The sequence below is a fragment of the Mustela putorius genome, unplaced genomic scaffold (genome assembly GCF_011764305.1).
Source record: "Mustela putorius furo isolate JIRA1106 unplaced genomic scaffold, ASM1176430v1.1 tig00000095_pilon_pilon_pilon, whole genome shotgun sequence".
In the NCBI taxonomy this organism is placed as follows: domain Eukaryota; kingdom Metazoa; phylum Chordata; class Mammalia; order Carnivora; family Mustelidae; genus Mustela; species Mustela putorius.
The window spans coordinates 10,721,336-10,736,458 of NW_025421280.1; the positions used below are offsets into that span (position 1 = coordinate 10,721,336).

The window sequence follows — 15,123 nt, forward strand, 5'->3', positions numbered from 1 at the left end:
TGGATTAACTCTTAAAGATAACATCAAAATGAAAAATAATATTGCATTAAATGTCTTCTAAATTTAACCTATATCCACTGGTTAATTGCAATTCAATTCAACTTTCATCCAGTTTTTTTATACATTTTTTACAAGATGTACCTTTAGCATGTTTAACATTATGTGGGTGGGGAACCCAAAGGAAGAGCAGCTAGGCCCTGTGGAGGACCCTGGTGGCCCCTGCAAGGAGAGCCAAATTTTTCTGGAATTATGGGTAGTATTTTCTCTCTACCGATATGGTATCAGAAGAGATGATCCACATGACTTGAACAGTGGTGATAGTTCTCTACAAATCTCTTGGATTTGTCATTTTTTAATCATTTTTGAAGGACAATTCTCTGGCTCCAGATTGGGCCAATGCCATACCTTTGGCTTCAAGAGCAATTTCCCCAATGCTTTCAGCCTTCAGTTCATACTGAGGGGCATTTGGCCAGCTGGCCCATTCACCAATTCCCTTTGAGACTCCTGGCATTCATGACCACTCCCAGTGGTTTCTCATAAATGTGAAACAGAGGAGAAAAAAAAGAACAAATCCACAAACCAGTCCCAGGGGAAGAGAAAAGCATGGCTCACAACAGTGTCCTCAAGGATCCTTCTCTGTGGGATGACGGGAACCCAGCCCATGAAAGCAAAACCAACAACAGTTCCTATAATCCCCTCCATCAAAGACATCTGGGAGGTCTCACAGGATGGGGCTCGCTGCATGGAGGACAGCCAAACCTCTGAATGGCTGTGCCTGACCCCCTCAAATGTGCCTCTATGTGCCCACCACAGCTTGGGTGCCCACTCAGTCAGAGCCACAAATGCTGGGGGCACTCCAGTGCTGCTGAAGTTGGCTTTATGGTCATTGCTTTCCACGAGGGAGGCTCGAGCGGGGGCACCTTTGATGTGCCGAGGGCTTCCTCTAGGAGCACTTGACCACAAGTGGTTTGAGAGACATTGGCTGCCTGCCTTGGTCTTGGGAGGTGTTGACACTCTGGCTCGTTAGGGGACCCGGACCGTGCTTTTGGCAGCCTTAGCCAGCACAATCAGACCTCAGTCCAATTCTCACACTGTGGAGAGACTGGCAAACAGGGAGGCTATTTTCTGAGGACGTGTGAGCTGGGAACTATTTTTTCCAAGGCACCAAGGTCATGAGGCAGGCATTTATTGAGTGGTTGCAATAGACTTTTTAATAGTATAAAAGGACTACAAGATACATCTGGGTTCTCCAGCATATGCTCTTCAACCTGAAGACTCCAGACCAAACTAGAGAACACAGAGTAGAGCCAGGATGATGTGATTAAGTATCAAACAGAGGTACTGTATCAGTTGGCTATTACTCTGTAACAAACCATCTGAAAACCCAATGGCTTAAAACCATAGTCATTTATTTCCTTCACTCAATGGGCAAATCAATGGGGGTTGGCTGATTCATGCCAGGCTCAGCTGGGCTCAGCTCAGCTCAGCTCTACTTCACTGCTTCAAGATGTGGGTTTGGTTGGTCTTGGCTCCTCACCATGGGTTGGGCTCAGGCCTGTTCCTGCATCTTGCATGCAGTGTGGAGCGATAACAGCTCCCCAGAGAAGGCTCTGCTTCTGTTGATGACCAAGGCACTGGAGTGTTAGCCCCACGACTCAAGCACATTGCAAGCCTCTGCTTCCATCACTTCTGCTAATACCCCACTGGCCCACCCTCTTCCTGGCTCTTCCAACCTCCCTCTTCTGATTTATTTTCCTCCATGGCAATGTGTGATAAATGTAGGAGGTATGAAAGACCTGATGACAACGAAGTGGACGAGGGGTGAAGAGGAGAAAACAAGAGTGAAGTCTGGGTAACTGGCAGTTGCGTTGGCGAAGGCAGGGAAGCCTTAGAGGAACAGATGTGAGAGAGAAAGTGAAAGCCGAGGTTTGGATACATTTGATTTCAGATTCCTGGAGAGGAGACATTCCAGTGGAAATGTCAAGTAGACGAGCCAGAGCCTTCATCTCTCTGCCTTGCAGACAACCCAATTTCTACAAGGCAAGTGCCTCATTTATGTAGATAAGAGGTAGTTTAGCTTTTCTGGTACATTAAGGGGCCCGAATCACATCCTATCAATTAGTTTCCATGAGACACACTGTGATGGCACAATTGATTCGCTTGGCGTAGAATATCATGCAGTCTGCCTGAAAGGCAGGCCAGAAGATTTTAATGCAGTTGTCTCCAGGCAATTATTAACTTTCCCTCTTAGCAACGGGACCAAGGCACTTTCATTCCCTGAAATGACAGTTCTCCCTTGTTAAAGCTCACAGTTAATTTTAAGAACCACACCAATTTAACACTCAGCTCACATGAGCCATATACCTTGAATAAATGCAAATCCTGTCTCCGTGGCATGAATTATGGCCTTATGCTGAGCATTGCCATGGCAACTAATGACATCATCCCCCAAGACCAACCTGCACAAAATCCAATTCTCCAAGGGTCCTTATTTGCCTAAAGTGGATGTGTTGTCTTGGCTTATTCACATATGCATTTGTAAATATCACTCTGTTGTCAAAGGTTTCTGGTGGATGTTTACTGTCATTTTGGGAGGTATATTCCCTTTGTGGCAAATGTTGTTTTTTGTTCATGGGGGGAGGGGGGTGGAGGAAATTCTAATGAAAATTACTGTGTGTATTTGATTAGCAACATTTGTTGATAACATATGGTCTGAGGAGGCTTCCGCAAATAAGAGGCTTTAAATAGTAAACAGAGATGGGACTGCGATGAAGCAGATGCTCTCCAAACACACAGTAGAAGGTTGCTTTGCGGTGGATTTCTCCTTCCCTCTACCCGAGCATAGACTTCTCCCTTATTTTCTCCCCCAGATCAAAGTGCTCCGTTTCAAAGCAGCGGCACTGTGGAATAAGTTTGGAGAAATAATGTGCTGTGACTTTAAAAGTCATCCCCAGCCCCCCAAAATATGAATTATCTGCTACTCATGTTTATTATTTGCTATTAATAATGATGTAGTGTGATAAAATGAGTCAGCCAGCTCAGGTGGATCTGGAGGCAGCATTTGGGCACCGCGTGTCTGAAATGCTATGATACGCAATCCCCAATTTCCCAAAACACTGAGAGTGCTGGAGAGAGCTCATGAGGAATTTAGAGCAGCAAATGGAATCACCATGGGCTGAGTTGTCCTTGTAAGTGCATGCTTACCATTTATCTTAGTGGATGTGCTCCAGTGAGCTTACTTCCTTCTGATCTGCTAATGAAAATAAAAGTATCCCCATTAGATTGAACCAGCAATTTCACCGTGTCTATCAGGCATCAGCATGCTTTTTCTATAACAGACCAGAAAATAAATAATTTAGGCTTGTTGGCCAGATGGTCTCTGCTGTAACTACTCTGCTTTGCCTCTGAAGTGCAAAAGCAGCATGGGTGGTATGTATGGTATGGGGTAAACATAGCTGTGTCCTAATAAAACTTTATTGATGGGCATTAAAATTTTAATTTCATGTAATTTTCATATGCTACAAAACTTCATTTTTTCGATGATTTTCAGTCATTTAAAAATGGAAAAACCATTCCTACCTCATCAGCTGTACGTAAGCCGGTATTTGGTTAGACTTGGCCCCTGGGACAGAGTTTACTAACCCTTGGTCTATAGTCCTACAGTGAAAGACCTATTTTTTTAGTGTTTTCCAAGTGCTTGAACAGTGTATATACAATAGCTTATCTCCTAGTTATTCATCCATCAATCCTCTGGGGTCAATACTATTCTCATCCCTAATTAAAGATGTGAAAATCAAGGCTCAAACTCACTCTAATGAGGTTTATCATTTCTGCATCGGATATCTCTGCAGGTAAAACACAATATGCCTGAGTACTGATGTCTCCTTCTCCTTCACCTGTGCTGGATCCACAGCAGCTTCTAACACAGTGACTTGCACATGGTAGGACATGCAGGAAGTGTTTTCTAAATGAAGAAGGAAATGAAGGGCTAATTAGAGGTATGATCCCAAAAGCAGGAGAAGTCAGAGTTTCACCCAGGGCCACAGAGAGCATGTAGGTTTGTCAGCTGGACTGTTCCTGTATTTATTCCCCACCGTCTTGTAAAAGGTACTTGGTTTGGAACAGACTCACATGTCTCAATACGTGTTCCTTTACATTTGGAGGTCCCACTCTGAATGATTGCCTTTCTAAAGTCTGTATTTATGTGCTGATGGCTAGAAAGACCAGAAGCGATGATAATAGTTCATTTTATGACTTGGTGGCGCTTTCCAGCCTGATACCATCGGCATTCGCATTGCTGCCAGCCCTTGGCCTCATGAGTTAACCTTCCTTGGTCTGCTAGGGCTCTACTGCATACTGCCAGGCTCAGCGTGCACTGCAGAGAGTTGGTGTCCTCCTAAAAATCCTCTTATCTCTAAGGAGATAAAGGTATCAATTTTGCATCAAGGAGGGAGTCATACCCTTGGTTATCCCAAATGTCACATGTCTCCACGATCCCCTGAATTTGGTGACATGATTATTCTGAATATGTCACTTCTTCCTAGTCATTAAGTATGTATTTGTTTTGTGCCAGGCCCTGTGGTTGATGCAAGAGATAAAAAAAAAAAAAAAAGTTATGCCATGCTCCCATCCCCTGAGGTGTTCATCATCTGGAGAGACAGCCAGATAATTGTCAGACTGTACTATGATACTGTCTTATGAGCTACTGAGAGGCAGTGAAGCTCTATGGTTTCATGCATCAGCTCTGGGGTCAGAAACCCTATGCATTTGAAGCATGGCTCTGTGACAGTTTGAAACCATGGTCCAGTTACTTAACCTACCCAAGTCCTAGTTTCTCCATTTATAAAGTAGGGATAATAACAGACTATTCCTCATAGAGCAGTCAGAAGGATTAAATGAGATAATCCATGAAAAGCACTCAGCCCGGGGCCTGGCAAACTTTAAGCACTTGCTAATTGGTGACTATTTTTAGTTTTCCGTGAGCTAGCTGTATGGTGTGATTATACCAACAGATATGATGAGGTCACAAAAGAGGGAGACACCCTCTTTACTTTATCTACTTGTGTTCAGAAAGAAGTTCGTTAACATCCTGGACTGCTGCTTGCAATAGATAGTATCAAGCTCTTGTCTTGATACCATATGAAATCAAACTGCAATTGTATTTCAGTTCTGGGAGACTTTTAAGAAGATGTATCCATCTTAATAACCACAGTCAGTGCACCACAAAGCAAAAGAAATGAGCGGAGAAGAATACAACATTGAGAAATAGATCCATTTAATGATGTGTGGCCTCTCCAAAAGGCCAAGACTTTGGATGCTTGCACTGCTGACTAATTTGTCTATAGGGTAGGTAGCCCTCTGCGAAGTAGATGGAACATATGAAATAAATCTAAACTGAGAAGCCTTAGTGGCCCAGAGTCCTATCAATCCTGAGACAGAACTCTTTCTTTGAGTTAGAGGTAACTGATTTAACTGGATCAAGGCACAGAGCAGTGAGTTGGTAGAATGTGAGAGGAAGGGCATATGGTGATGAGGTTGAGTTTGAGTTGTGAAGTCAGACAGCCATTTGCTCCTTGCATGTGATCCTGGACACATTATAGCCGGTCTGAGTCTGAGTTTCTTGTCTGGGACTGTGAGAGTAACCATTATAAGCATTTTACAGGATGGCCAAGAGGACTTAAAAAAGTAAAATGCATGTATGCTTGAGTAACACTTTCGAGAGAGGAATTTGTGCCTAGCACATAGTAATCTCTGAATAAATACTAGGTGTTTGTTGTAAAGGGAGGTCTCTCTGTGGCTGGAAAAAGAGAAAGAGTGTAGACATTTCTATGACTTTTTTTTTTTTTTTTCCAAAGGGGACAGGGACAGGAAAGAGTGCTTATAATCAAATCTCCCTGGGTCTTCTATGAATAGGAAGCATCTCCAAAAGGAAGTCAGGAGTCGTTCTTTTACAAAGACCAAGGACTATAGTGAAAGGTGAAGGTTTATGTCAATGCCAGTGACAGTCAATTTCCACTGCATCACCCATCCTCAGTCCCAGCTAAACAGACTGGGTGTCATTGAACCCAGAACCTTATTCAAGGGCTTATGACTCATGCAACTACACTCAGACCAATGTTTGGTTTAATGCTCTGCGTTGTCATCTTGATATTAATTACTTTATCCTTGAACCTGTTTGTTAAGTGAAGTTCAGTGGAACAGTGGAGCATGCATTTGAGCAGAACTACTCTGAGAAAGAGAGACTCCATATTCTAGTACTTTTCATGGCACTTCCTCCTGCTTTTTGAAAAAGGAGCCCCATATTTTCATTTTGCACAGGACTTGAAAATGACATAGCCCATCCCGATTAGATGGGAGACTTTTCTCTTTTGGCCTGCTTCACTGGGCCAGGCTGCCATTTTGAGATCCGATGGATAAATCAGGACTCAGCAGTGGCCTAAAAACTTGAGGTGAGCCAAGGGTTATGGTGGGAAGCCAAAAGCACAGCTGCAGGTCTGGGGGAAAGGAAAAGCCTCAGTATCCAAAGGGACTGGGCTGTCAGGGCAGCCTCCAATGGCTTGAATTGCATCCAGCTGACAGGATGAAGGCCTCACTCTGCCCCACAGTCTGAGTCATGTTGAATGTCTGATGAGCTGAGCATCCTCTGGTAGCAGGAGGGGTCCAGGCAGACTGAGTTAGTGCCTACTGAGCAGGCCAGAAAAACCCCTACCAGCAAGTCCCAACAACAGAATCATAGAGACACAGTGTGGGGGACCCCTGGGACGCTGAGATCAAGGCCTCTTTGTGGCTTGGTGTAAAGGCATCTCATTCTAGAACTCTTTTTATTTCCAGAAGGAATATTCCTCATCTCCATGACCAATCATGATAAATGCTCAAAGAGATTAATAGCATAATTTATCACAAAGAGTAAATTAATGATCATGGATTTTGCCAATATGGCTAATTATTAATAATGTTTATTACTGATAATAATGACAGTGTCAGCAGGGAGAGCTGTAACATGGGAATTAAGGGATTTGGGTTCTAGAAAGCTTGGTCAAAATTCACTGGAATAAAAGGGGCAAGATCTTGAGTTTCTTCTCAGTTTTCTCATCTGTGAAATGGGGATGATAATAACTGTCTCACTACTTACATTGTATAGTAGGAAGGCAATGTCATAGATTCTTAATATGTTTTGAATAGATAACACAAAATAGAAGTGATCATCACAGTTACTAGAATATATCTTATATATCCTTATCTTGGGGAGGAAGGTAGCCAAAACTTGTTGGGTTCTCATGCTCTTTCAAGCCTTTTTATTTTTTTATCCTTACTTTTATTTATTTATCTTTATCTTATTTTTATTTATCTTTATTATTTCACTACTCTGAAATGAGGCCACTTTATAGCTGAGCATTCTGAGGAATAGGGACGTTGATTACTTGCCTTAAGTCCTACAGTTCGCAAATGACTAACCGCGATTTGAAATAAAGGTGTCTGATTCAAAACCCTATACTTTGTCAAGTTGCTTTTACTAGTAAATTGAGTCCCTGTCTTAGGAGTCTTCTGCAGTAGCTGATGACCAAAATTAGGAGCTTCTATCTGTACATCTAACATTGTGCTGTTGTGTTTGGAACTTGTTTCTTGTTCTGTCTCCTGTCCTTTTGCATGTCTTCTCCCTTTCTCAGTCATGACTGTTGGGTTTCCTCAATGACTTTTTATCCCTTGGGTCCCAATCTGGGCTCCTCCTTACCTCCGTTTTTTTTTTTTTTGGTGCTATCTTGTCAGCCTTCTCTGGACTACTCACATCCTAGAGTTTAATCAACAGGATTTACTTGAGCACAACATGGAGACTAGAAGTCATTTCTATCATTCACAAAAGAAGAAATACAACCAACAAACAATAATATAGTCAAGCCTGCTATTTGTCAAAGAAATGCCCATGAAAACACCAAAGACAAAGTAAGCCAGAGGAAAAGTGAATAGAGGCAACCCGTGAAGGCAAGAAGCCCTGTGATTTGCACTCATTCCCAGATGCTGGGACAATGGTTGCCACCTTTGTGGAAAGCATTTTGGGAATTGATGTCCCAAGACTTGAAAGTGTTCATTGATGAGCAGAATTCCTGCAGCATTATAAGAGCAGCATAATGTTTATTGATATCGCCCATGATGAAGTTTATGATATTGCCCAAAGATGAAGTTTAAAAAGTCATGTCCAGCCCCATCTCAATAATAGAACAGTGGTTAAATAAATTATGATATACCTATAAGGAACTATATATTATAGGGTCATTAAAAATAATATTTTAATGTATAATTTACAGTATGGACATTAGCCATCATATAAAGCTAAATGAAAAAAAACCTATACAAAATTATGTCTATTCCTGTTTCCTAGTTGTGTAAAAGAATGTATATTTAGCATCACTTATTTATTCACCAAATATTTCTTAAGTGTGTTCTATGTGCTAAGCACTATGCTAAGTATGCAACATAAGCAAAAAACACCCCATCAGAGGATTCAGCTGTTGAACAATCACACAGAAATAAGTAATTACAAATCCATTGATTGCTAGGACAGAAAATGAAACAGTGTGTTCCAGAGAGTTTAACACTGGCCCACATTTAGACTGGGAGACCAGGGATGGGAAGGTGTTATTGAAGCTGGGCTCTGAAAAGGCAGCTAAGTGGGGAGAAGCATTGCCAACAGAGGGCATGCCTGGAGGGGCCCTGAGGTGGCACAGGTAGGAGTGGGCAAGCAGGAGACTACACGCAGGGGGTCTGGAGTGCACACTGGGAGCCCAGTGCAATCCAACCCCCCCCCCAGATGGAGCAGGCAAGTGGGAGACTATACACAGGGATCTGGATTTCACCCTGGGGGTTCAGTGCAATCCAGTGGACACTTCTGGAAGACTGCACTGATGGCAGGTACAGAATGGATAGTAGGGCTCTGTGATAACAATGATGAGTAGAGGAAAAGGTCCCAACTGAGGGACCCATCAGAGGTTTGTGTCCGCCCCACCTGGCACCCCACCCAGATACTAGTTAAGCCACCCTCTGCTCTGAGGAGATCTAAGACTCAGATTCCCACAGACCAGTGGGGAAGGACATTTCCCTCTTTTCCTCCTTCTACCTTCCACTCCTTTGAGTTCCATCCATTCTTCTATTCAGCTCATCTTTGAATACTAGAGAAAATGCCCCCCCCCCCGCACCACCCCATGACTACTGACACTGAGTTTTAAAGTCAGGTGTTGGCTCTGACCAAATGAAGCCCTGTCTCAAAATCTAGAACTGCAGTTTTCAAGAATTAGGGATTCAAAGGATACAAGGAAATATTTGTGCTAATTCTGAAATCATTTGTAAGGATAGCAAATGCACGGGGAAAAGTTCTCGACAACTCCATTTCATGCTAATTCCAAATGATTCCTTGTAGTGCTCTGTGAAGACCCGTGGCAACTTTCTGAGCATCTGTCTTGCATTTGCCTAACAAGTTAATTAACACTTTTTGTCACTCTGGCAGCTTTGGAGGGGAGGCAAGGGGAGGGGGATGTGACAGCCAGTGCTGCCTCGGGTTAACCCTGCATTCCCCCTACTCCGGAGGAAGGCAGCTGAGTTTAGCATTGTCAAAGCAGACGGCTCTACATTGACCTTTCTGATTCTGTCTGCAGCTGGGGCACCCAGGGCGACTTCTCGACAACCCACGCACTGCCTGCTGTAAAGGTGAAGCTGTTCACAGAGAGCACAGGCGTCCTGGCCTTGGAGGACAAGGAGCTCGGACGGGTAAGCGCTCCCCATCACAAGGAGCGGTGTCCCCAGGTCCTATAGGCAGCATTGCCAAGTAGGATAGGTCCCGCTGTGGTTTGAATCCACAGGCTCTACTCTCCATTGACTGTGTGACCTTGGGCAAGTCCCTCAACCTCTCCAACCCTCTCTTTCTCCTCTTTAAATCTGGACTACCAATACTGCATGCTGCAGAAGTCAGAGTAGGGGTTCTCCACAACCTTAGACCCAGAAACTCTCTAGAGCAAAGATTTGCAATGACCCTCCTATCCTGAAGTGAAATTCTTACATGATTTAACAAACCGACCCATCTAACAATCTAAAAATCAATACAATGACATAATATGAAGGAGAAATAAAAGGGAATTAGATAAGAACAATAACTTCAAAATGTAAAGATTTAGGGACAACCGCACTAGAAGACCTAAAGAAGGAATGTGAACCACTCTAAAGGTCACGGCCAAAATACCTGCCCTGGAGGGGAGAACCTCTGAAGCTTAAATGTCAGTAATTGGATTTCTTGAAATGGCACACAAATCTTGGTAACAAAGTTTCCTCAATTTCCCTGGAAAAGCACCAAAAATACTTTGAGTGTATATTGTTCCAAATTACAAAAATTCAACGGAGTGAAGTTTAAGGATCTAATTGCTTATTAAATGATTCATGAATTCTGCAAGTAGAGGGGGCTCCAAGGAGATGCAAGATAACCAAAGTTTCTGTAGAAGGAGGATGGGGCGAGAAATTATCAGCAAAAGAAAAGGATTGTTTTAGGCAAGTTGGCTTTCCTTTAGGGGGGAAAGTGAGAGGTCTTATCACACAGATGACCCTGTCTCTCTTTGAGGGATGGAGGGGGCGCAAGTGGCAGATTCACCAGCCCTGACCAAAAACTTCCTGATGGACCCGTTAAGACTACATCTCTGGGGGAGGTTGAAAGTGAAGTTAGATTATGTCCTCTGCACCATTTTGGGAACAAAGGATACCCTTTGATGCCTGCGGTTTTCTTCTTAACAATATGTAAAGAAGATTTAAGATCCAGACTCAGTTCGTTACAAACAGGCTTTTCCACCTCCACTCATACCCAGTGGGAATATTCAGAAGTCCGGTAACATGCAGGACGATTCCTCACTGAGAAGCATCTCATTCACTGCATGGTGTGTAGTATCTCTGGGCCCCGGCCATACAGAACCAACAGAGTCCGGCACCATTACCTTGTCGACCAAAAATGTCCCCCAGATTTCTGAAACATCCCAAAAGGAGGCCCCAGTCCCTTTGAGTACCACTGAGAATTATAATAAAGACATTTCTTTTTACCTCTCAGCTATCAACTCTGCACCACGCAGCCGTTATTTTCAGAATGTAAGTTAGATTTGCTGACTTCAAATGCTTCCATCATTCCACACTGCTTACCATAAAATTACAACTCTGTAGCGCAGCTACAAAGATTCATGTGATCTGGCTTCTGCCCACCTCCTCGGCCTCTTTTGTTGCTACATTTCCCTTCCTCCACTATTCTCAAGAGCACTGGGGACAATTCTCAGTCCACTGAATAAACCACTCTTTTCCTGCATCAGAGGGGCTTTCTCCCTGCCCAGAGCACCCCCGGACTGCCTAGCTCTTCAAAAGGTTGCCTCCTTCCTTACATAGATGCTGCCCCCTCCTCAGAGAGCCCTTTCCTGACTGCTCATCTTCCTTCATTCACCACCCCACCCGCCTGTCCACTAAATTTGATCACCAAGGAGAGAAAGAGAGAGGGATTTACAGAAATTTTGGCTTCTGTCTCCTATACTAGACAACAAAAACCCCATAGGCATAGAAACCTAAACTACTCTGTTCACTGCCCTATACCCGAGCCCAGCACAGACTCCCAGTACATTTCATTGCATACTGGTTGATTTAATAATTCCTTCTGAAAGCTGTGTTACCTCGGCCAAACGTTCAACCTCTCTAAGCCCCCTAGTATGTCAGTGGAATAAGGTGAGAACACCTGCAGACAAGCACACAGGCACACACTTCTAACAAGGCCAGGAAGAACACAGTAAGCAGGCTTTCTTTTTTCATCCTTTTGTGCCGACTTACTTAATCTGGCTTTCATCTATAGAGCTGACCCAGAATCGTATTACTAAGATGCAAACCAGGATATTAATGTTAGAAGTGGCAAGTCCAGCAATCCTCAGCCTGAGTCCACAGAAGGTTCCACACAATCCAGGAACCCCTTGAAATCGTTTGCAAATGTCGAGGTGGGGAGGGGCATATGTGAATTTTTCTGGAGACACAAGTCTAAAGCATTCACCAACTTCTCAAAGCTGTCTCTACTTAGGAAAGTTAAGCCCACTGGGCTAGTCAAACCCTTTTATTTATAGGTGAGAAAACAGATTCCCACGAAAGGCAGGAAGCTTCCCCAGATCCACCCAGTTAGGCACTGCCCAGGCACTATACGTTTGCCGTTGGCCAGGGCCTGGCCCTGAGGACACCGTGAAGCCCTCTCCCTGACACTCCATGATAACCCTGATGAGTTATTGCTTATCCTGCCCAGACGAATGCACTGCGGCCCAGAGGAGCTAAGTAATGTGCCAGGGATGATGCTGACTCATCTCCAGGGCCATTTCCACTGTACCACTTTGTTCCTATGCAGAAATAAAACTCTTGGCTCTACTGCTGTGGGGAAGGCCACAGGCTTGCCACTGCCCCATACAGTTATTCATTTCTTAATAACTCATTCTCTCCTCCAACCCCATTATGTATTTTCCCAGATAAGAATGTACTCTTCTGGGGCGCCTGGGTGGCTCAGTGGGTTAAAGCCTCTGCCTTCAGCTCAGGTCATGATCCCAGGGTCCTGGAATCGAGCCCCACATCGGGCTCTCTGCTCAACAGGGAGCCTGCTTCCCCCGGCTCCCTGCCTGCCTCTCTGCCTGCTTGTCATCTCTGTCAAATAAATAAATAAAATCTTTAAAAAAAATTTTTTTTAAGTTTATATTAAAAAAAAAAAAAAAGAATGTACTCTTCCTACCAAAGAAACTTTCCCCGGGGTTGCCCTGGAATCAGCATGGCTGATCCTTGTGCCAGCTGGGGCGCCCTCTGCTGGCAGGACCTCCGCACGCAGCAGCTGATGATGACTCTGCTTTTCTTGTTTAAAGTGAAGCAATTTCTTGTACCCCTGAGGGAATGTGTCTATGCTCTAACTGTTCCCAAGCTTAGCAGGACACAGCCACATTTAAAATCCCACTGCTATGTTCTATCATTCAACAATATCTAGCTTGTTCATTATGCTTCATTTTAATCAACCTTTTTAATTGAAGAAGTAATTCATCCACTGAAAAAAAATTAATGGATATTAGTGAAAATGAATGATTCCCCCCACCTTGCCCAAGTAGCTTTTCCAGAGAAAAACCTTGTTTTCACTTTATTGTGTATTCCTCACCAAGTATTCTAAGCATGTTCAACCATAGCATACACAAACATATGTATATACATCGAAAGAAAGAAAGAATAAGGAAGGAAGGAAAAGGTGAGCACAGCTGGAAGTTACTGTATACATAGTGCTTTGTACTTAACTTGAAATATTAGTATATTTGAAGATTAGTCCATATTAGCCTATGCTGACATGCTTCCTGTTTCACAGATGTGTAATATTTCATGTATAGATGTATCATAATATATTTAGATTGTTTCCAGTCTTTGTCTGAATAAGCAATGCTTCAAAGAATAACCTTGAATTTATTTCTTTGCACATTGTGTGTGTGTGTGTGTGTGTGTAGGATAGTTTTCAAAAAAATGTTTTGCTGAATGAAATTTGAATTTTGACAGATACTACCAAATTGTCCCTTAAAGAGTACACACGAATTGATATTTCCACAAAAGGCGTAAGTGGGGCGCCTGGGTGGTTCAGTGGGTTAAGCCGCTGCCTTCGGCTCAGGTCATGATCTCAGGGTCCTGGGATCGAGTCCCGCATTGGGCTCTCTGCTCAGCAGGGAGCCTGTTTCCTTCTCTCTCTCTCTCTCTCTGCCTGCCTCTCAGTGTACTTGTGATTTCTCTCTGTCAAATAAATAAATAAAATCTAAAAAAAAAAAAAAAAGGCGTAAGTGACTGTTTCTTTAAACCCTTGCCAATACTGTAATATTATCAAACTTCTGTTCATGGGATAGGATTGTGAGCCCATGGTGTACCATCATTTGTGACATGCACAGAACAAACAGAAATAATGACAGGCAAAAATTTCTGACTTCAAAAAACTTAAGGGATATAGACATAAAAACTAGAAATTATAGTGCAATGTGGTAAGTGGTCTCTAAAGAACACCTGGGAGCACACAGCAAGGGGACCTAACCCAGTCTGAAGGTCAGGGATGCCTTCCTGGGGTCGAAGGTAGATACAGAAGTAAGAAGGATATATAGGCTAAGGCTTGGAGAGGACCAGCCAGGTAAAAGCTCAGGGTAAAGCAGCCCCCCACCCCAGAAGGACCTGCCCACGTGCCCAGGTAACTGAGAGAAGCTGGGACTGGCCAGCATGCAGCTCACTGCACGGAGTGGGTTGTGTTCCCACATCAGCATCACCACATCAAAGCACAGCACACATGGGCCTCAGCTGAGATGACAAAGTGCTTGATTAGCAGCCTGGAATGTCCAGATGAGGTGTCTGGACTGCTCAGGGCTCATGTGCACCCAGGAGGACCCTAATAATTCAGCAGGCCTGACACATACAAAGGAGTCGTCGACCCGTCAGGCACATGGCAGGGTGGAGATGAAGATGGAGGAGAACTGCAATGACCTCATCTCTCCATGCACCCCTGAGAGGAAGTCTCCCTGGGGAGCCACCACATGGAAGAAGAAGTCTTTGTGGAGGGGCCAGTAATGAGCTGTGGTCATTTGTGTCGGCGAATGGACACCATATTGCCAGTGGGAAACACGCCCAGAATCCATATGGTGGAAGGCCTGTTAACGAGCTCCGGGTGCCCAGAGCGCTGCTCCTGCTTTGATTTTGCCAAATGGGCAGGAGCAGAAGGAGGCTCAGGGCCTTGCCTGCTGCTGTTCTGGCCCTGGTTGGGCTTTCTCTTACCAGCCCCTCCCCCTCCTGGCTTCCCAGCACATCAACCTTGCTCCCCAACCCCTCAGGCCAGACTAGCTCAGGAGACAGTGTCCTCATCCCTGGGATCAGCAGCAGCTCCTCTCTCCATCTCCCGAAAGCAGGGGTCTCAGGAAATGGAACACTATATAGAGAGACATATAGGGACACGCATTCCCTTGAGGGGAGGGAGAGGTCCGCTGCCCAGCAGCACCCTGACTTCCTTGCTCCCAGCATCCTACAAAATATTACACTTCGCTGGTACCAGTTATGTCAGTTGATCCTCTTGGTGATAGAATTTTAACT

At 44.1% G+C, this 15,123-nt stretch overlaps 1 protein-coding gene across 25 annotated transcripts in view; it reads left to right on the plus strand.

The window, feature by feature from the left end:
- The window catches only part of CADPS (calcium dependent secretion activator), a 469,919-nt gene that overhangs the window by 270,420 nt on the left and 184,376 nt on the right, over positions 1-15,123 (plus strand). For all 25 annotated transcript variants that reach the window (XM_045078225.1, XM_045078255.1, XM_045078257.1 and 22 more), the window contains exon 7: positions 9,648-9,759. In XM_045078225.1, the coding sequence (XP_044934160.1) occupies positions 9,648-9,759 (112 nt within the window). The remainder of the gene's footprint in view (positions 1-9,647; positions 9,760-15,123) is intronic.